This window comes from Mchenga conophoros, linkage group LG7 (assembly GCF_057382185.1).
Source record: "Mchenga conophoros isolate Kocher_MC1m ecotype Shallow Benthic linkage group LG7, M_conophoros_male_GT1.1, whole genome shotgun sequence".
NCBI classification, from domain to species: Eukaryota; Metazoa; Chordata; class Actinopteri; order Cichliformes; family Cichlidae; genus Mchenga; species Mchenga conophoros.
In genome coordinates this window covers 36,741,672-36,764,003 of record NC_140532.1, presented here as the reverse complement: position 1 = coordinate 36,764,003, position 22,332 = coordinate 36,741,672, and the positions used below count along the sequence as shown (strand labels likewise).

General features: G+C 41.5%; 1 protein-coding gene across 3 annotated transcripts in view; it reads left to right on the top strand.

The window, feature by feature from the left end:
- rxraa (retinoid X receptor, alpha a) overlaps positions 1–22,332 on the top strand; it is a 168,160-nt gene that overhangs the window by 127,709 nt on the left and 18,119 nt on the right. For 2 of the 3 annotated variants that reach the window (XM_085279112.1, XM_085279113.1), the window contains exons 4-6: positions 9,968–10,118; positions 12,930–13,109; positions 18,539–18,723. In XM_085279112.1, coding sequence (XP_085135238.1) covers positions 9,968–10,118; positions 12,930–13,109; positions 18,539–18,723 — 516 coding nt within the window. The remainder of the gene's footprint in view (positions 1–9,967; positions 10,119–12,929; positions 13,110–18,538; positions 18,724–22,332) is intronic. The other variant, XM_085279114.1, reaches the window with a different exon arrangement.

Below are 22,332 nucleotides of genomic sequence, written 5' to 3'. Positions count from 1 at the left end.
TGCAATCACCAAGGCTTCAGCTAAGTAAGCAGTTCAAAAAATAGTCACATTATTGTTTCCTGTTATAACGTTTTGTTCTTTTTGAAATAGGCCAATGCAGTGACTATGTAGGGGTGACTATAATGGTAACACGGTGCTTTTTAATTACTGTGTATTTAGAAAGCTTAATGTAAGTACAATGTAAGTACACATTATGTACTGCAGTCTGTAGAAGCATAAAGTATACAGACATTTTTCCATTACATAGGCCAAAAAATGTCTTTTTGACAGTAATTCTGAGAGTGCTGGATGTAATCATGATGGTCATACAGTGTATACTGTAATAGCTAGAATTTGCCTTTCCTTCCTGTTTCCTCATCCTGAGCATGACTCATGTAATTTGCTGTTACATGACAGGACCTATTCGCAGAGGATCCCAGAGTTCATCCACAAATGACTGCATGAGCTGTGCTGTGCATGTGTCCGTTGATTAGTTTTTGTTATGTGAGCTGTTTGCGTTCAAAAAAAGTGTCTTTAAGATCTCTCATAAGTTATCTAACTGTGGCTAAAGCCCACAGGCTACAGAAGAGGGGTCCATCACCACATCCTCCCTGTGTGAAACCTGATACCCCGTCTCTGTTGATGCATGTCAAGATAGCACTCACACACACAACACAGCGATGAGAGGAAAGTTCTCACTCATTCCACCCATGCTTTGCACGAGTCCCAAGATAAGTGTTCTTTTAGAAGGAAGTGATTGTCACAATGTGTCAGAGGTGAAAGGGGACTCGGGGTTATCATTAGGCTAGATCATTACCTGATCCCCTGTCCTCACCTCTCAGTCGACAGCTGGTTAGACTTCATCTCGTGTCAACAGCAGATTTGTATCAGGTCCACTCACACTTCCTTGCTTTTACATTCTAGCTGCAAATAGTTTCAGTTTCATGCCTTAAAGCAGAAATAAATTAAAGTTACAAAAATTAATAATTCTTAAGCAAAGCACAGTAGAGGGAGCGGAACAAGTGTAAGGAGTGTGATCGGAAACAGTGGGTTGTGAAGTAGAACATTCAGTTCGTGGTCATGTTGTGCCGCTCTTTAATGGAAAACCTTATGAAGAAATTCTATAAGGGCGTTTTTGAAAAGACCCAGTGAAGGTAACTTTCTCTGTATTAACAAAGGTGCCCTTGAACAGCAAAGTAACTGAAGTTCCACATGAGGATTGTGCATTAAGGAGTGGTGCATGAGGATTTGATGTCTCCTTTTGAAGTATCTTTACGAGCAAACTCTGTGCTCTGACTCTCTGAATCGAGCTAAGCTCATCTTAAGCACAGGCCTCTACTGTCTCTACTCTTCTTTCTCTTTTGTCCTGTGTTCGCTCAGGGGACGCTCCTTTCTTTAGATTTCCACCGCCATGTATTGTCATAGAATATTAATAGTTCACAGGAGCTGTTCAGCTGCCAAGAATATTCTGTTATTTCTGTTAAAATGAATTATGAGTAATGTGAGCTGCACTAATACACTTTTTTTTTCTCTTCATCGTTATTTTGTTGAACTATTGTTTTTTTTTTCTTTATGGTTTCAATAATAAAATATTATAATTTATTGTATTGTCATTTATCTTTTTGTAGTATATTTAGTTTTTGAGATCACTGGTTCATGATTGGATTTTTTGTACTTTGTAACTGGAGTATATATTGGTGTATTAAAGGCCATGATGTACTGTTTTTGGCTGCTGTCACATAGTAAAACTTTGGTTTCGCTTAAAAATGAACTGATTGCAGTTTTATTGGCCAATTCCAATTTTTATTTTCAAAATAAAATGAATTATTAAACTACAATTTGTACTGATTTATGTAACAAAGCAAATGTCAGGTGCTTAAATCATTTTCCAGTGCGTTTATTCCTTTAACATATAACAGGGCAGGTGCTTCATTGTCAAATCTTTTCTATTTCTCACTTGTTTCTAAATTTGTGCTTTCATCCTTTGTTCTTACCACATACTTTAGGTTGCTGGCTTGTGTCTCACTTTGAGCTCTGGATAGCTTTAGTTTTAGCCACTTTTCCTTTGTAGTTTCTTTAAAATGCACAGGGGATGATCGGGTATGTGGTTTGTTGGTTTGAGCGTTTTTGTGGTGGTGTGCCATAGATTACTTTGGGTAACTTCCACACTAACATGATAGTGTGTGGCTATAAGTGTGTGTGTGAGATTTACCTGCACCATTGTGTGCATGTTTTGCACCCACAAAATGGACCAGTTCACAAGTGTCCATACTGGAGGCTAACTGGTCGGAAATCGTCCCATGTTGGTCCCCGGAGAATCGATTGGTGCACCTCTAGTTTGTTTGTTTTTTCTTCACTGTAATGAACCACACATATGTGTTGCTATCATGACCCAACATAAAAAAACACTTGTTTGGCACAATGTGTCATAGTGTTTTTGTAATTCCAAACCAAAGTAACACTTATAAATAACTTTTTACGTGCTGTTTTTTATATATTTCCATGCAGCCACTGATACTTTCTGTCGCTTTTCCATTCATATTTGTAGAACTATTAATTCATCACCTTTAGCCTAATGTTTGAATGTTACAGCAGAATGCTGGAGCCAGCAGGTGGCACAGAACATATAATCATGCATATCAGTTCAGTGCAGAATCTGACACCCTCAAGCAGACACAGACCCCCACTGTACTGGATGTATCACTGGAATGCCCTCCACAACATGTTATGTAACACCTGCAGAGAGAGAAAAAATGTGTAATTTAGTTAGACCATTTCAGGTCTCTTTTGTTTTGTACATTGTTCTGCAGGGAATCGTGTGTTACGTTGAAAAGTCTTGGATTTTAAATGACCCTCGTCTGTTTTAAGCTTTCTTGTCCTTAAAGTGTCTCTTTGGTGTCTAAAGAGAGGCTTGTTAGTGGGGTTTCCCTGAGCTGTACACACAACTGGCATACCTCCCTGCAATGGTTCACATACGTGTGTGTGCTGTAAGGGCGGGTGCATATATTCTATTTCCAGAACTAGTCCTGAGCCACTTTAATCTCCCTGCCTTGTCTCCATCGCCATGGGCAGAAGGAAAAGAAAAGTCCCCCCCTAGCCTGCCCACCCCACTGTTGGGGAGCAGTGTTGCTGAGATTGAGTTGCAGGTTCACTGAAAATAGATTGTAAGAGGGAAGAATCTTTTCTGTCAGGGAGAAAGAGGGTTTGATAGAGACTGTCTCAGTCAGGAAGACAGCTCTGTTAGTGCTGCACTCCAGGGGAAAGGACTAGACTCAGGCGTTTAACTGAGGTAAGACCTCATGATGTGGGTTTGTGCATGCATGTGGATAAACTTGCAGAGATGTGGGTGTGTTCACGTGCTCCCAAAGCGATGCAGGTATATCCCTGTATCCTTTTTGTCCTGCAAATTTGAGGCTATATCCAAACTAATCTTTTCTATTTATTTTTTTCTTTCTCACAGTTACCACTAGCATCAACACTAGGTCTTTGTTTTAGGACCCCTTAAACCATGGTGTTCCACAGACTGTGTGACAGGCCCCCTGGTGGGGCATTGAACCTCAGTGGGGAGTTGGGTTTTTGGCTTGCTTGGATAACCAGGGGAACGATATGAAAAGAAGTTCATCTGAATGAATATCATCTAATGATGGAAAACAAACGGGATGTTTTTCTTTTAAATCCAGTTTTGATTTTAGTAAGATTCTGCAAGGATTGGTGGGACTGGTGTTGCAAACTTTTTTGGGGGGTATTTGAAAGTTTGATAAGCTCTGCTATAAGTAGATACACAATGAACACTGACATTTTTTTTTAGCTTGAAAACCAGATGCAAAAATTATACCAACTTTTTCTGGCTGATTGCATCTTGTAAGCCACTGCATATCCTTAATTGATTCGTCACGCTCCTATCACGTGGCCTTATACTGGAAGAAAACAATGACATCAGCTTTGACTCCCAGGAGTTGATTCAGATATTGAATTGCATGCATTGCTGACCTTTAGTGTCCCTTGAAATTCTGCATTGTATTGTGTTTTTCTACAATGTTTCCTTTTTAACCTTTATTTGATGTCTAAAGTACTATAAGAAACTGTGCAGGATGGTAACCTTTTTTTTCCAACTGAGGCTGTCTGTGTGTGCCTCTGTATGCGTGTGTTTGTTTGTGTGCATGGCTCAGGCCAGTGGTGAGTGCCAGGGTGTAAACTAAACATTTCCTTATGGTGAAAGGAGGTTTAGCCTTTTTAACTCACTCATCCCTCCCTCCCAAGTTAATCCATCATTCACACAGCCAAACATTCTAACTTATGTAAGCTATAATTTTGAAATTCAACTCAGTTTCCCAAGTTCCCATGACACCCCATATGTCATGCTGAATTCTCTGGAAATATGTGTAAAATGATGCAGGAGACATCTAGTATTTCCTATTTGATGTGATGGCAAATCACCATGGGCTTGAATATTTCTCTCAATGGAAGCATGGTGTATTGTAGCTTCCAGCAATATGTATGTATTTGGCACAGCTAACATTTTTTTTCAGCATTAAAGAGGGATCAGATTTTAGGGTGTGTAATCTGTTGAAGGTGACATGCCACAGTGGCTTGTATACAGTTTGTGTGCAGTGCAGGTAGTATCTTGGCCGTGTGTACTTGCAATTTGAGTATGTAGTTATTTACATATTTACATATAAGCTGCATATAAAAGTCTTTTTGTATGCATATCTTATCTGCCTTATCTTTATGATACATGATCTGTAAAAATACATAGAGAAATAAAAATAAATTAAACTGATATATTGTCCATGGTTCTAGAGGAGCTTTGTTCCTTGACTTTCTTTTCTTATGAAACATGCTGATGAGTTCAAATATGGGAACTCTGGACTGGAGGGTTGTTGGAGCTTGACCCTTCACTAAAATTCAGTATATCTCAGCTACAGCTCCTTTGATTTTCAGCCCGTCTGTTTCTTTTAAGTTTTCAGTATGATTTTGCTTTTAACAATATGTGGATCAAAAATCCATTTGGTGCTCACCGGGACACACGTGTGTATCCAATAAATGTGATTTTGCAAAAAATCACTTAAAACATTTCTTCTCTTTTTTTTTTTCCTGAAAGTTTTTAAGTCTACCACCTTTACTCGTGTATTCTGAATAAAAACAGAATAATACCCATTTTAATTTCAAGGCATTTTTAGCTAATATTCTAATTAGTTTCATGTATAATCTAAGTGATATTTCTATGAATTGTAGCAATGTAAACCTGAGATTCTGTAATTCCCAGTTATAAAGATATTCCACAGCTACAACTGTAGTTGTGTAACCACTTACCAACATGCATATTAACTCAGTGGCTGTTTGGAATTATAAGATGGCGCCGGTGAGGTCGGCTGCCGTCACGACTGCTCCGACCACTTTTTCTTTGTCTTTGCTTTTTAAGTTAGTTTTCAGCGTTTCTAAATCGGCAAAATCATCACCATTGGGTACATTAGGTATGACAGTGACACTCTTGTTTCTATTGGTATACAATGTACTCACAATTCGAAGTTTTTAACTCCTGATCCGAGCTGGCCGAGTGAGATCTCGAGGGAGAACAAAGGGAAGCGGCGGCGGCCTAGAGGGAAGCGAGCCGGCGTCAGGAACAGGCTGAGAGCTCGTGCACACCGCACACCTCTGCCTAGCATCCTGCTCGCCAACGTCCAGTCACTGGAGAACAAGCTTGACGACCTCAGGGCCAGGATAAAGTTCCAGAGAGACATTCGGGACTGCAATCTCCTCTGCTTCACCGAGACATGGCTGAACCCAGCGGTGCCGGACCACGCCATCCAGCCGGCCGAGTTCTTCTCGGTTCACCGCATGGACAGGACACGGGACTCGGGGAAGTCAAGGGGAGGCGGCGTGTGTTTAATGGTGAACAACAACTGGTGCAACAGTGCGAACGTTGTTCCTCTCACACGCTCCTGCACACCAAATCTGGAACTACTGTCCATCATGTGTCGTCCTTTTTATCTACCTCGGGAATTTACATCGGTCATTGTAAGTGCCGTTTATATTCCACCACAAGCGGACACGGTCACCGCCTTATGCGAGCTGCATGAGGCACTCACACAGCACCAGACACAACACCGGGACGCTGCGCTTATTGTGACGGGGGACTTTAATAGCGCCAACCTCAAACGCGCAGCGCCGAACTTTTATCAACACATCACCTGCCCCACCAGGGGTGAAAGGACACTGGACCACTGCTACACTACGGTCAAGGACGGCTACAAGGCACAATCCCGCCCCCCGTTTGGCAAATCTGATCACGCCGCCATCTTCCTCATGCCAAAATACAAACAAAGGCTGAAACAGGAAGTTCCGGTTCAGAGGAAGGTCGCGCGCTGGACGGATCAATCGGTGGCCGCGTTACAGGACGCACTCGATGACGCAGACTGGGGCATGTTCAGAAACAGCTCCGACGATGACGTCAACGTGTTTACGGAAGCGGTTGTGGGATTCATCGGGAAACTAGCGGATGATACCGTGGAGACAAAGACTATCACAACGTTTCCCAACCAGAAGCCGTGGGTGGATAAAACCATCCGCGACGCTCTGAGATCCCGCACCGCTGCCTACAACACGGGACTCATGACGGGGGACATGGACCCGTACAAAGCCGCGTCATATAATGTGCGGAGGGCGGTGAAAGAGGCGAAGCAGCGCTACGGGAGGAAACTAGAGTCACAACTCCAACAGAGTGACTCTAGGAGCCTGTGGTGGGGACTAAGGACAATAACGGACTATAAAGCACCAACAACCGGTATGACGAACGCGGCCGTGACTCTGGCAGACGAGCTGAACACTTTCTATGCTCGCTTCGAGGCTGCAGCTAAGGTCTCCAACAATGCTAGTGTTAGCGGCGCTAACGGCTGCAGACAGGAAGATACTGCCAGCACCGGAAACGTGCTCGTCATCTCCGAGCATGAAGTAAGGAGAGCCTTCAAGAGAGTGAACACCAGGAAAGCAGCAGGACCAGACGGCATCCCAGGTCGTATCCTAAGAGACTGCGCATACCAGCTAGCTCCTGTGTTCACTGAGATATTCAACATCTCTTTATCTCAGTCAGTGATCCCCACATGCTTCAAAGAGTCCATCATTGTTCCTGTCCCGAAGAAACCCCACCCTGCTTCTCTCAATGACTATCGCCCTGTAGCCCTCACCTCAGTAGTGATGAAGTGCTTTGAACGCCTGGTCAGAGACTTCATCATTTCTTCACTACCAGACACACTGGACCCACTACAGTTCGCTTACCGTCCAAATCGTTCCACAGACGATGCCATCTCTCATCTCCTCCACACATCACTCACTCACTTGGACACTAGAAGGGGGAATTATGTTAAAATGCTCTTCATAGACTACAGCTCTGCATTTAACACCATAATTCCCTCCACACTCACCACCAAGCTGGAGCATCTGGGACTCAGCTCATCTATGTGTCAGTGGATCTCCAACTTCCTAACTGGCAGACCACAGGCAGTAAGGATGGGCGGACATGTCTCAGCCTCCACCACTCTCAGCACTGGAGCCCCCCAGGGGTGTGTTCTGAGCCCCCTGCTGTACTCTTTGTACACATATGACTGTGTGGCCACTACCAGCTCCACCACCATCATCAAGTTTGCTGACGACACCGTCGTGGTGGGCCTGATCTCTGATAACAACGAGACGGCCTACCTGAAGGAGATTAGGAATCTGGAGAACTGGTGCCAGAGGAACAACCTCCTTCTAAACGTCAGTAAGACAAAGGAGCTGATAGTGGACTTCAGCACTAAGCAGGAGAGGAACTACCAGACCCCCGTCATCAACGAGTGCCCAGTGGAGAGAGTGGACAGCTTCAAATACCTCGGAGTTCACATCACGCAGGACCTGTCATGGTCCTGTCACATCAACACTGTGGTGAAAAAGGCCCGACAGCGTCTCTACCACCTCAGACGCTTGAGAGACTTCCAACTGCCCTCCAAGGTGCTCAGGAACTTTTACTCGTGCACCATAGAGAGCATCCTGGCGGGAAACATCTTAACCTGGTTCGGGAACAGCACCATGCAGGACAGACGAGCTCTAGAGAGGGTTGTGCGGTCAGCTGAGCGCACCATCCGCTCCGAGCTCCCTGACCTGCACTCAATCTACAGCAGGCGGTGCTGGACCAAGGCCAGGAAGATCGTGAAGGACCTCAGCCATCCCAACAACAGACTGTTCTCTCTGCTGAGGTCAGGAAAGCGATTCCGCTCCCTGAAGACCAACACAGAGAGACTGAGGAGGAGCTTCTTCCCGCAGGCGATACGGTCTCTCAATCACACCACCACACAGTACTGACCCACACATATGGTTCTTACACACACACTGGACTTTCTGGACTTTGGTTTTGCACAACACTGGTCACTATATTCTTCATTTCCGGTTAATACTTGTACAGCTGCTGTTATTGTGTATATATTTATTTATATTTAGATTTCTTCATACATTCTTATATAGTTCTATATTGTGTATTTTGTTGTACAGTTATTTTATTTTCAACTTTAATTTATATATTTTATCTTATTCTTCCCAGTTAAATTTACCCTTCATTCTAATTTGTGTTGTACAGTTATTTCATTTTTAACCTTAATTTATATTTTATTCCTTCCTAGTTAAATTTACCCTTTTTAATTTTTCATATTTATTTCCTATCTTATTCATAGCCTTTTCCTTTTTTGTTTTCTTTAGGTCACGAGCAGTTGAAAAAAAAAATTTTGAATTTGAATTTGGTTTATGTCCTGTGCGTCTAATAAAGGGCATTGTTTGCCCTGATGTATACTTTTCTATGTTCTTCCATTATGCTCTTAATGTACTTTTGTCAGATGAGTGTAAACACAGCTTAGGGTGTGTTTTAGAGTGACAAAATATGTTAGCCCTGTCATCATAAGATGTAAATGACTTTTCTGTCATTCCTAATCCCAGCAGATATAGACAGGGTTTCTCTGCAACAGTATGAACTTAATTTTAACTCAGAAAGTGTTTGTGCTATAAGACATTTCTCATGTGTGGTAACTTAATAAAAACACATCTGGCTCTGCTCTGCCAATAGTGTTCTGTCTCTCATCCCTCTGTTATGAATGTGCCTGTGGAGAATCTACTTGTCTGACTATATGCAGTTTTCCTTCCCCCTTTCTTACCATCATGTAAAATTACTGTGGTTTTAGCACAGTTGATCAGACTAGTGCTTTTACTTTTTTTCATGAAGTCATTTTTTTCCCACTAATAGCTGGCTTGTTTCTGTTCCATCCAGTATATTTAGTGAATAATTTATACATTTCCCCTTAACGTTTATCTCCTCTGGAAACAGCGTGTAGCTTGTTATAATAATTAGCCTCCCCCTTGCTTTTCACTTTCAGCAGAAAGCAAAGAGGGGTCATTTTTGGATGAATTGTATCAAAGCTCCTTCAGAGAGAGAGACACAGGCAACTATTGAAGTTAGACTTAGGGCTGCAGTTGCGCTGCTGCTAAAACAAATGCTGTCTCTTTATTCTGCTGTACTGTTCAATTTTGCAGTAGAGTTATGCTACCGCTGAACATTTTGGAGCCAGCAGGGCTTGTTGAGAGCATGAATAAAAGAGTTCCTGGGGTTGAGTGGTGCAGGATCCTGCTGCGCCAGATTTAGATCTGAAAATGAGGGGAACAGGAGGGAGGAGAGTGAAAGGGAGAAATGACAGAGGAAAAAAGAGGTGTTGCTAGGGCTGCTGACCATCTATATTACGCATCAGTAGTCTTAATATGGCTTTTGTTTTGTACATTTCAGATTGTTCAGTACTCCCTGAGTGACATGACTCCAGTTTCATGTAATGTCCTTATTGTGTATAATCTTCTTGTTGAATTTGACCTTAAGCTTATGTGATTTATTTGACGGTGCTTGTGCGATTTTGATGTTTTGAGTTTAGCGGGCTGCATTGTGACTTGTCGGCGTGTGTGTTTCTGTGTGTTGATGTTCCAGCTGAACTCTCCAATGAACTCTGTCAGCAGTACGGAGGACATAAAGCCTCCACTGGGCCTCAACGGCGTGATGAAGGTGCCTGCCCAGCCCTCGAGCACAGCTCTGTCACTCACCAAACACATCTGCGCCATCTGCGGTGACCGCTCCTCAGGTGAGTGACATCAGACTGTGATGACTGTCTGCAAAGGAAGCATGAAAATAATTCAATGTCAGAATTGACCTTGTCAGAAATCTTTTTGAGAACTGGTAATGGCTAAGGTTATTTTCACTGGAGATTACTGTTTTTAAAGGTAGGTGTGCGAAGGGGGAAAATCAAAACACAGGAACTGGAAACGTTCACAGAGCACATCTGTGCAGTGAACAGCAACACCAAGTTCACTTGGGAGGATGTCAGTGGAAATGGATGGGGCTTTTTGGACTACACATTTTAGAGAGAAGCTTCAAATTGGAGTATATGGGTTTATAAGAGCCCTACACCTCTGGGATAAGAAGGGGTTTACAAGAGTAGAGGGGAACAAGAACCAGAAACACACAAGAGAAGACCCTGAAATAGGTAGTTACTCAAAATGGGCCTTCTGATGTCTGCCCCCAACTGGGTGCAGTAACATCCAACTGGATGCAGTGATCGGAATGCCATTGTTCATCAACGGATTGATGAACAATGAATGTTGCATCTCCTGCATCTAAAATTTTTAACAGCTGCTTCAACAGTGTGCAGCAGACACAATGGAGTCACCTCTACACTACAGTATTTAAAATTCTGGGAAATTCCCACTAATCATTTAGAACTCCAGATGAGCGGTGAAACGTCTCCATGTAAGTCCATTTAGCACTGCTTAGCACTTAGGTGACTATTTGAACATGTTCACAAATCACTTCCCAATCAGAAATTTCTAAGAATTTTATGCAGTTTTCTAAAAGATTGTAGGGAGACTTGACATGGAATAGATTATTTTAAAAAAATCTAAACAGCTTAGACTGGATAACATTGCACTGTTTCCAATTAAAATAAAACAGGACTACACAGCATCTTGCAAAAGCCTGGGCTCTAACCACATGGAGAAACCTCCGGAGAAGATCCACACATGAACTTCGGTCAGAAAATGGCCCCACAGTATGCTCTGGCAGAACTACATACTGCAGCTTGTTGGAGTGGGAGAGCTTCCTGGAAAGACAACAGTCATCAGAATTCTTTAAAAATCTGGGCTAAATGACAGGGAAGCCAGAAAAAAGCCACTCCTGGAAAAAAAAGCATGTGAGGGCAGCAACAGAAACGCACATGAAAGGAACCTAAATCATGTGGCAAAAGATCATCTTGATTGGATGAAACCTAACCTTGAATCGCTTTTTTACTGAAACAAGAAAGCGCTATGTCTGAAGGCGACCATGCGCAACTCATCATTCATCCCTACTGTGAAGCAGTCAGTACAATGAATAGTGGGACAAGTAGAGGCAGATTTTGGAGTTTCTTAATTTTCATTTCAACACAGTTAGAGTTCAGACACTGGCAAATTATATTCAGATAGAGATACAAGATATATTCTACAGTGTGTTCAGGAGAAACAATGTGGTTTTTGTCTTTATCGTGGAACCTCTTCGGGATATTCGAGTGTGCATGGGAGTTTGCCCAACCAGAGCCTGTTTAGTGGATTTTCAGGAGGAAGCACTGGGAAAGACCTGAAACTAGACAAATTACATTTCTCAGCTATCTTGGAAATGCCTTGGAGTCTCCCTAGAAGGGCAGAGACAGGGACCAGGAAGAAGGAGGCCTGGATGTCTCTCCTTAGACTCCTGGCCCCTTGACCCAAACATGGATAAGCAGTAATGGACGGATGGATGGACGGATGGGTGGGTGGGTGGTCATTTAAGGCTATTTTTTGATTAGTCTCTGAAAGATGGTAACAATAACAATAAAGCAAAGTCAATATAACGTGTTACAAGAAAAGGCATAAAATTCCATTTAAGTCTGGCACCCTTAATATTTCTGTAATCTTTTTTTGTCCCAAATCAAACTTTCTCACGTAGCACTTTAGGTTGCACAATAAATAAAGATTGTAAATAACCTTTTTGGCTTCTCAAAGAACAATAGCTTGCTCCAGAGTTTTCTTAGACATTGGCTATCATTTGGCCAACTTCTAGCTTAACCACCTGAACCACAAGAACATTAACCCTGGGTGAACAGATAACCACGGGTTATCCCAGGAAATGACTCTCACAGCACTCATCTTTGTAGAGTTGTCTTAAATCTCTTTTTTTCCCACACTGCCAACAAATAACCATGTGTTTAATTTTTTTCTGGGGATAACCATGAAAAGTTTGTAGCCTCTGGATAAAGGTGGATATCTAATTCATTGGACAGTTTTACTGTCATCCTGCGTCATTGGTGCTGTGTGCACCCAAGGGGGAAAATCAAAACAATGTTTAATAGCAAGTCATGCTTCATTTAGCTGTGCTCGGGGGCTTTATTTATCTTCTCTGGTGGTCTGACCCAGCAGAGAGATAACAAAGAAACAGTTTGATCAACACTGGAGAAACCAAATGGACTCCATCCGTCATAAATAACAAAAAAGAGCTGTTAGAAACAGGGTCAGACAACACCATATTAGACTGCCCCCCCCCCCCCCCCCCCCTCACATATTCCCTTTAGTGAGCCTCTCTTTTCCTTCATTACCAAAGGGTTAGTAGAAGGGTCTGTGATCATAATTTTTGTTTTGTTCTTTCAAAGTGTTTCCTGGGTATTTCTTTGTGTTATTGTAACCACAGAATGGTAAATAACATGTTCATGAAATCACAGTAAATTCCGCGAATGTGTTGTAGTTGGTAAGGTCATAGGTGTGTACTAATGAAGAAGCAGCAAAACGGCCAACTCAGCTAATTCCATGTGCACTGTGTCACCTTATGTTTCCAAAAAAAGGATCAAAAACTAACATTAAGCAAACAATCTCTTTTCCCTTTTCCTCAGGTAAACACTATGGAGTCTACAGCTGCGAGGGCTGCAAAGGTTTCTTCAAAAGGACTGTCCGCAAAGACCTGACCTACACCTGTCGTGACAACAAAGACTGTGTCATTGATAAACGCCAGAGGAACCGCTGTCAGTACTGTCGCTACCAGAAGTGTTTAGCCATGGGCATGAAGAGAGAAGGTACAGCACATACCGTTGAGGATAATGTCTCACTTTCCTATTTCCTTATCTTTATTAATCTTCCTTTTAAAAGGCTCAATTTTGGGGAAGTGAGTAGCCGAGGAGTACATTCAGAAGTCCATATGATATGTATTTTTGCCATTTCTGTGAGTAGAAATATACTGAATTTTGAGATTCCAGAATTTTGAGGTATTCTGAATTTGGTTTGCACTCAAACTGCTGGTGCGTTTGACACTGGTGCAGAAACAGTATCGGAGTCATTACTTGAAATGAAAGTGCAGTACATAACTGTTGCATTATTCAATATATCAGTTTCACATTACTCATCAGTAATGTGTTAACAATATAACTTAAGCTACACCAAAACAAATCCCTATTCTAATAAGGACACACATACGATCTTTCTTTCAGTATTTATGTATGAACACAAAGCTGAAAAAACAAAGCAAAGTTGAAAAACAGCCCAAAGACACTTCAAAGCAATTGCCACAGCGATTCTACTTTAATTCTATAATGCACAGGCTGAAAAGGAAGCTGCAGCGCTGCAAGCGTGACTGCTCATCACTGCCTTTGTTACCTGTTGAAGTCTAGGGCCTGACTGCTGGGCTGGGGCCAGCACACATATCTGGGCTTTAGCTTTGCGTTAGCATGCTGGCTGTGCAGATTTTTGCAAAGAGCCGAAGTTATGTTAGTAGTACAAAGCTGTTGTTTGTTTCCTGGATGCAGTAATGTCCATCTTCCACTTCACCATTTTTCTGCTTCTAGCACGCAAACTGAAATGATCTGATTGTAGCACAAGTTCACAGGAAAAAAAGAAAGTTTGTTTGATGTTTTATGTTTCCGCCTTTCTATCTGCCTCCCATGTAGATAGCTGAAGAACTTTTAGTAACAACGTCATTTTAACTTTAATCTAATGATAGAATTTAGTACAAGAGCACGTTACATTACTGTTACTGAAGAATGTGATTTCATTATATACATTACTTTGGAATGCATTACACCCAACACTGCACACAAATACTCATTTAAGCTACGACTTCATTAACGACAGAGCTTTCAAAATACCCTAGAAGTTGACATAAAATACTTTGACATGTCAAATGTAATCCTTCCTTTTCTTTGCAAAGTTTCCACTTCTTATAGGCCAAAGAAAACAAAAAACAGAATACTTTGATAAACTTGGCAAGTGATGCAGAGCTGCAAAGACCAACTGTATCTCACCCAGCAAGCGATGTCAAGGGTAACTGACGTCATATGTTAGAGACGCATCAAATTTTTAGAAAACCCGGCATCTCAAATGAGAGAATTTTCTGCTTGCAGCATTAGTTTTTTAGAATGCATTCATCTGTTCAGCGCCATGAATCAAACATGGCTGTGAGTGGAAACCAAATGAGGGTTTGTGAGAGCAGGCAATCCACACAGAGACTTCAGCAATGTAGACTGAAGAAAAACATTCTCGGTTAAACTATGAAACTATGCGAGTTTATGTTTCCTGTATTTCCTGGAATCCTTTTTTGTCTTTTTCTCCTTCTAATGATTTTTGGAAATTTACATGTGGTGTGGGGAACAGCTTACCTAGTTATTGTAAGCCACCTCATTTTTCACACAGTGCAAAAGATGGATGCTGTACTTATGTTGCAAGATATGTGAAGTTTAATACTCCAACTGAGTACTCCAACTGGATGATGTCTTGTAATTGCACAGCACGATGAAAAATTTGCACCACATTCCTAAAGTTATAAGCTGCTGATGGTGTGCACATAATGCTGTCCTTTTGGAAGACATTCAAAGATTCTATCAGCCACATGGGACGAAATATAGGGCCTATTATTCGAACCCAGTTTAAGATCATTATTCAATTTCTACCATTATTCAGTCATTTTTCAGTGTTAATGTTATTTTAAAAGGAAACCATTACCTACACATAAATAGATATTTATTTTACTGGGACTGCAGACTTTGACCAGAGACTTTGAGCTTTAATTCAAAAGGTTTAACAGAAGTTTTCTTTTACCTGTTTAGGAATTACACTTATTTTTTTCCATAGTCTCCCATTTTCAGAGGCTATTAACATGGACTGGGTCTGTGCAAATGCAAATCCCATCTTTCTTGAAAACAGAATCTTCAGCTCCATCTCCTTTTTTCTTCTAAATCAGACGTTGGTCTTTAAGACTAAAAGATTTAAACGTCTGCAGTCAATCTTTGTCGGGGTTACGGCATAACCGACGTAAGTAGCTAACGCCGTTGCCATCATTCATGCTTCATTTCCGTGGTGTTAATTGCCTTGTGGTCGAGCCCCAGTGCTTTATATGTGGTGCCAGCCACCATAGAAACAAATAAACTCACAAGACTTTTTTTCCCCACCCTCTTGGGTGCCAATTCTTTGTTGTTGTTGATTTTTTTGAAGCAAACATGATTTTCCACTTCTTTGTACTTCCAATAATTTTGGCAATTTCCCTCCAGGGATTTGCTGACATCTGTGAGTTCTTATATAAGGCAGTGATTATTAATCTCTCTGATCCTTTCAATAATGACAGTAAAAACACTGACAGAAGTGCATAGAAGGACTCCATAGTACTGAACAGGTGAATGACAGTCACATGGTAGTTGTTGCTGTTATAGCACACAATGAAATGAAGACTATCAAGTTCTGAATTGGAGCAAGAAACAGATGTGCTGCGCATAGAGTTTCTAGCTATTTCTCATTTTTAACCCTCATCCCTTGTCGGGCTTTTAATATTCACATCACACAAACATAATTACAACACTTAATTATTCAATTTCACGTGACTATCTGGTGTCGTTGTGTTTGGATAATAATTACCTTTTACTTCCAAGTATTAAATAGAAAACCACCCCAAACAAATACATAATACAACTTAGAGAAACACTGACTCTTCAGTTCTCATTGAGATTCTGGGATTCGGTTGCACTTCAAACCAATGGATTTTTTGGCTGCAGGTTTTAACCTGACTTATCTTGACTTTGGGGTGAACCTGGGTACTCTGGGTTCGGCTTTGTTGCCCGTAATCGTCCTTGTTCAAAGGAGAATCATTTTGATGATCCGTTTGTGTGCTACACTTTATTCCCTCTGTTTTACCAGTTCTCAACTTTGCCTTTTTTTGCATTTCTTTTTCAGAAATGGATTAATGGCACATCTTGAAACATGTGTCTGCTGCATACTGCCAAACCTCACCCATGCACTTGTTTTTATATCAAGTTCTCATGTCATCTTCAGCTTCTTTTTTTTTTTTTAATATGGCTATATTGGCTCAAAGCAGTTCAAGAAACCCAGCAACACAACGTGAACACTGAATTGACAGATAGCTTTTGTAATTCATTATGGAGCAGCACAGTAAAGCGTCTCCAGGGAAAGCTCACAGTGGGGTTGAAAGTGGTTCTGTTGTCTGAGGGGAGGAAAAACATTCTGTGAGGTGTGAATTTTAACACTCCATCTAGGTGTTAGAAATATTAGCCCTTTCAGCAGTGCTGTTAAGCACTCTTTTGCACGTTGAACAAGCCAGTTACTGCCTTTCTTCATCAAAGCAACCATGTTTACTGAAAAGAGTGCATAGATTACACTACTTGATGCTTGGAGATGGCTAAGAGATCTAAGGATGCAAAAACAGCAGCATGTGTTAACCAGGTGTCTGTGGGTGGTTACTGAAGAAAACACAGTTAATGAGGAGAATAGGTTTCTTCTTTTCATTGGTATGTTTTGGAGGATATTCTATCTAAGGCCATTTTTTCCTGACCTTTACTTGGCCTCCCATCTCCTCTCTCTTGTTTTTATTTATGTCATTGTTGGGCTCTTTATTCCTTTCAAGGATATTATCATTTACTGCCTTCTGCCTCACTTGCAATGCTGCCTAAGCCTCCCCATGCAGCCCGGGGGGCTGTGGTTGGAGAACATGGCAACAGTAGCCCAAAAGGCTGAGCGAATCCACAGAAAAACAGGATTAAATGAATTTATGCTCTCCCAGTCAGGAGAGTAGAGGAGGAGGAGGGGAGAATAAAGCTAACATGATTTCAGCCCTCCTCACCTCTCCCTGACTCCAACACAAGTATTCTACCCTTGAGCTGACCTCCACTGCCAGACAGCAGTTCCTCTAAAGTGGGGCCCCTTTCCCTCTCCTCCTCTAACAACCCCTGCTTTCCTTTCCCCCCCACAACAAGACCACGGCCTCTCTGATTCGGGACTTGGAATAGAAACCAGAGTAAGGGAAACTCAAGAAGACAGATCTTCAGTCAGATCTGAAACCCCATTGTGTGCGATAGTGTGTGTGTGTGTGTGTGTGTGTGTGTGTGTGTGTGTGTGGCAGTGCAGCTCTCCAGGTGTGTGTATATAAACCTGCATGCTGACTTTAAATTTCCAACAGCCCTTTATCACAAAACACATTATGTCAAGAGCTTTTTATTAATCCATGGCTGGAAGAAAAACATGTAAAAAAAAAAAAAGCCACAGTACTTTTTTCGGTGGTGTTTTGAATTAAGTGAATTACAGCCCTTTGAAAAGACGGAAAACACACAGACATGCGTCTTTTTCATTCTCACTTGAGGGTGGAGGTGCGGTTTCTCTTGCCTCGGCCGCAGTGAGTCTCTGTGTCTGCTCGGCACACAAACCATTTCCTGTGTCTGCTTGCCAAGCCAATCGGATGACAGAACCAGCACGGTTGCGTTTGAATGTGTTTTTAGACACGATAAAGTCTTCACTGATTTGTGCTGAGACTTTTTTTTTTTTTTTAGATGTTCTGGCTTCCATTCATGGTGTAACAAAAGAGTGACAGGCCAAATGTTATTTATTTATCTAGAAATGATCTGTGTATGTCAGTGAGCACTGCGTAAAGAAGACTTATCTTTGATAAGGAAACTGGAAGATGTCCTTGGACATTTCCATGCTGCTTTGTTGTACATAATGCAGACCCAAGGTCTTTCTGTTTTCCATCCTCACTGCTGAAGCAATTATTGATGATTAAACTCTCTCGGCTATGTTTTTGCTGGCATTGTACATTCGGAGTTATGAACTATTCAGTTGCTTACCAAGATGCACTTAATGTCGAACACTAAATTACAGACTCAGGCAAGCACGAGCAGCCATGAACAAGCACCAGATATGTATTTAGTTCACTACCGATGTAGAGCCGAGTGTGGACAATTATTCCACACTCACAAACGCAGCAAGAATTCAAGTAATTAATCAAAGGGGAAGATTCAGCACTGAAAACAGACTCAGGCTAGATGTTTGTTCACTAGTTGCAGGACTTGCAGTGCACAGTTTATTTATCACATTGAACCAAACTGTGAATGTGAACCAAAACAGCTGCTAAGCTTCACAGTCAAAACCCTATTAGCTTGCATTTTTCTTTCTTTCAAAGTGTGTTTTTGATCACATACTGACCTTGTAAAACAGCAGTAGTGACCGAAACCAGTTTTGTTACATGCAGCCGTTCAGGAGGAGCGCCAGCGAGCCAAGGAGAAAAATGAGAACGAGGTAGAGTCTACCAGCTGCGCCAACGAGGACATGCCCGTGGAGAAGATCCTGGAAGCCGAGGAAGCAGTAGAACCTAAAACCGAGACCTACATCGAGACCAACCTCGGTGTGCCATCAAACTCGGTGAGTTTTTTTGTGTAATGCAGATTCAGATTATATGATTTTTATGTTTATATTTACACTCATAGGAGCACACACAGTGATTTATCTAGACTTACTTTGGATGGTGGGTCAGTTTTTCCACCTATTTAGTTCCCTCCATTTGATACCGTGGTTACTGCTTTGAGTTCTTTTCTCGTTCTCAGTATTTTACTCACTTGACAGGATGATTATCTGTCAACTGTTTCATCTTGGCTGGCTTCACAGCTTCAGTCACGATCACCTGAAGACATTCAGTATTCCAATGGTGTTCTCAAGAAAACCAAACTCATCCAACTCATTCAAATGTCCAGACTGAATAATCTCTCAGTTTAACTGGTTTGGGTTCATCGCAACTTGAGGATGTGAACTTATTCAAATATTTCTCCTTCCTCACCGATTAAACCTTTATCATGCTTTCCATGTCTGTGAGTCTGCTCGGTTCCACTTGTGTCCAAGTGCCAGAAATTTGATCATCGGACGTGACCGTGAGGGTCCGTACGGACTTCCGAGTGCCCGTCTATTTTTTGTGACCTGATGGACTTTTCTGCAGAGAATTTAGTTTACAGCTATGCATGTGCTCCAGTCGGTGGACTTCAAAGAAATATAACAAATATAACTACCGTACTCTACCGTTTCCAGCTATCTGCGTCCATGCCAGCAATGGAATATAATCAACGCATTATCCAAACTAAGCAGTAGCAGGAGGAAGGGTTTGTTGCAGTCTGGCTAAAGTGAGTGAGTTCATGAAAGATTGATGTGTCACAATCATATCAGAGTTTCTCTTGGTCCAAAGCCAACTTGTGTGTGTTAATGGACACCATAGGCTTGTTTTCTTTGAATAAGCGAGACCCATCCAGTCGTGCACTGTTTAATGATATAATACATTTTTCTAATTCATTTAAGTTAAAATAACTGGCAATTTTTATTGAAATTGTCACTTTAAGAATAACAATACTGTGAATGCTTTTCAGCATTCACACTAATTAGTAATATGCACCATTGTTATACCGGTGGTACTAGTCATACTTAACTATTAATTTCTGATTAGCTGGAAATTAGTTGTCAATAAAAATGCCTTAGCATTAAGCACAGGTTGATTCATTTCTAGATCTCCTCTACTGTTTAAATTATTGTCAAAATGTCTTTTTTATTGCATTTATTGCTTAACACTATTGTTTTCAACATCTTGACTGGAAGCTTGAAAAACACAACATCTGTGTTCTGACTTCTTTCTTTCTTTTGTCATTTTCTTAAATGTGAAAGCTTCCCAACAGCTTTCACTTAGGAGCTCCTAGGTATTGGACAGTAAATACAATGAATCTCAGTTAAAAGGCAACTTAAAATCTCTGCATATGCATGCTAAATACTAAATGTAGTGGTTTGCAGTTAGTATAAAAGAGCTGTTCACTTTTAGATTTATGGCTTATGAGTTATATTTTAGAAATTTATGCTTCAAAAGACTCACTGGAGCTGCTCCACCATTGTCCACAAGTTGTTTTAATTCTTTCCATGTGTGAGTGCTTCATGTATTTCAGTTCTGCAGTGAAGAGTGCCAAACATATAAGTCAAGTCAGATTTGCCTGCATGTGGATATGCTTGCTGTAGTAATGTTTCACATCAACCATGTTTCAGATAAATTACACATTTTAGTTCCCTGTTTTTTAAAGCTTGCGGCTGTTTTTCTCATCTACCTGCTGCCTGATGGTAGACATGTTACTGAATATCAAATATAAATACCTTTGTTATCTCCTTCGGGGCTTTTTAGGTTACCACTTGTGGACTCAGGAACTAGCTTACCTGGTCTATTAGCTCCTTCACTCAGCTGTGTGTTTCCTCATATATGCCCCTTAGTATCAGCTGGGCACTGTGGGCTGTCTTTGACACATTGGCGACTAGGAGTGATGAATAATGCAACAGGCAGACTGTTCCTGAAAGCATACCACAAAGCCTCAGCTTTCTCAGGAATTCTGCTGGGAAACATGGGAAACAGAGGAGCTGTGCAGAAGCCTACCAAAGGAGGCGGGGAGGGGGGAGAGATGGGAGAGTGAGACTGAATGAGGGAGGGAGAGAGAGGGGACTTCTTCTGGGATTCATCTGCTTCGGGGGAAGGAAATGTCTTGTGAAGTAAAGGTAGAAATGTGAAGGCTGTTATGTGAGTAAATGGGAGCTATTTTCGGGGGGCCAGATGGAAATGTAGGACATGAGCGTTGGCATTATAGGGAGAGGAAGGAGGAGTAGGGATTCATGGGGGAGCGGCTAGCAGCTCAGACATACTAATGCACTGAGTGTTTGGGCTCTGCCACGCTGGGTCTCTCGATGCCCGCTGCCTGCCCAACACCAAGAGGAAGATTTCTAAGGGCCTCCACAACAGATTAGAAAACCGCAATGAAAGTGTTTAAAGGCTTGTTTTAAATGTATTCTTTGCCAACTCCTGAGCAAAATCATATTGGAAATCATATGAATATGCTGAAAATAGTTTTAAAAATTAAATGTAATGCATTACACCGATGAATGTATCAAAGGCAATTTGGGATTCAGTATTCTGCCCGAGGACACTTTGGTCATGTGAAGTGAAGGAGCTGGAGATCAAACCACTAACCTTTTTATTGGTAGTCACCTTCCTTTACCTTCTAAGCTACAAACAGATATCTGCCTGTTAAATACACAAATATTCAGGGTCATCAAGGGTCAAGAGCTTTTTGGTTTCTTTTTGTTGTCTGTTTGTAGCCAAAGTTTAATCGATGCATGGAAATAAATAAAATAAATGTCTGCATTGAAAGCAAGACAGAGGAAAGGTATTTATCGAAATATAATCTCACGAATATTAGCTATTGTTAGAGATTTAAATATTTATCAACTGAATCTTCTCTCATGAGCAGTGAGTAGCTAATGGAATAGAGAGTCCAATATCCTCACGCTGGAAGCCGTGAAAAATCCCCACTGCCCCCAGAGGCAAAGTCATCATACTAGTCAATTGGCTTAGCAAAAAGATAAAGTGTAACAGAGTCTAACAAGGCTAAACACTGTTGCCAGAAGAATAAACAGAAGTTGTTCTTTAATTATCTTCAACCATAAAAAATCTTTCATAATGCTAGCTGTGTTTGCACTTAATGTTACCAAGCTACTGTAAGATATATGTGAATATATATATAAAAGTGGTACAGGGCTTCTTCATGATGATGAAAGCAGCGGAAAACCTCACAAAGGTGAACTGGATTCCAGGCTATTGGTAGGAGATGCCCAGCAACAATTGGTGTCACTCAGTTTGTCCACCAACCAAGTATTGGTAGCCTGGGCTGTGGTGGGCATTTAAAATTCTTAGCCACTACTGTATATAAACCCTAAACCAGGACATTAAGTATAGCTGGATATGACGAGGAATAAAAAATGAAATATAATTTTGTTTTTTGATTTGAGTGAGCGGATCCTTTAATTGAAGTGAAGCCTGCAATGTTGGCAGAGGCTTGGCATGCATTCTGTCCTGACCACAAGGACTCCTCTGCTATCCAAATGCTGTTCCCCTGCCTCCCCCCTACCAGGTCTCCATTGAGAACCAGTGCTCCATGTTGTAATTAATCACATGACCTGGGT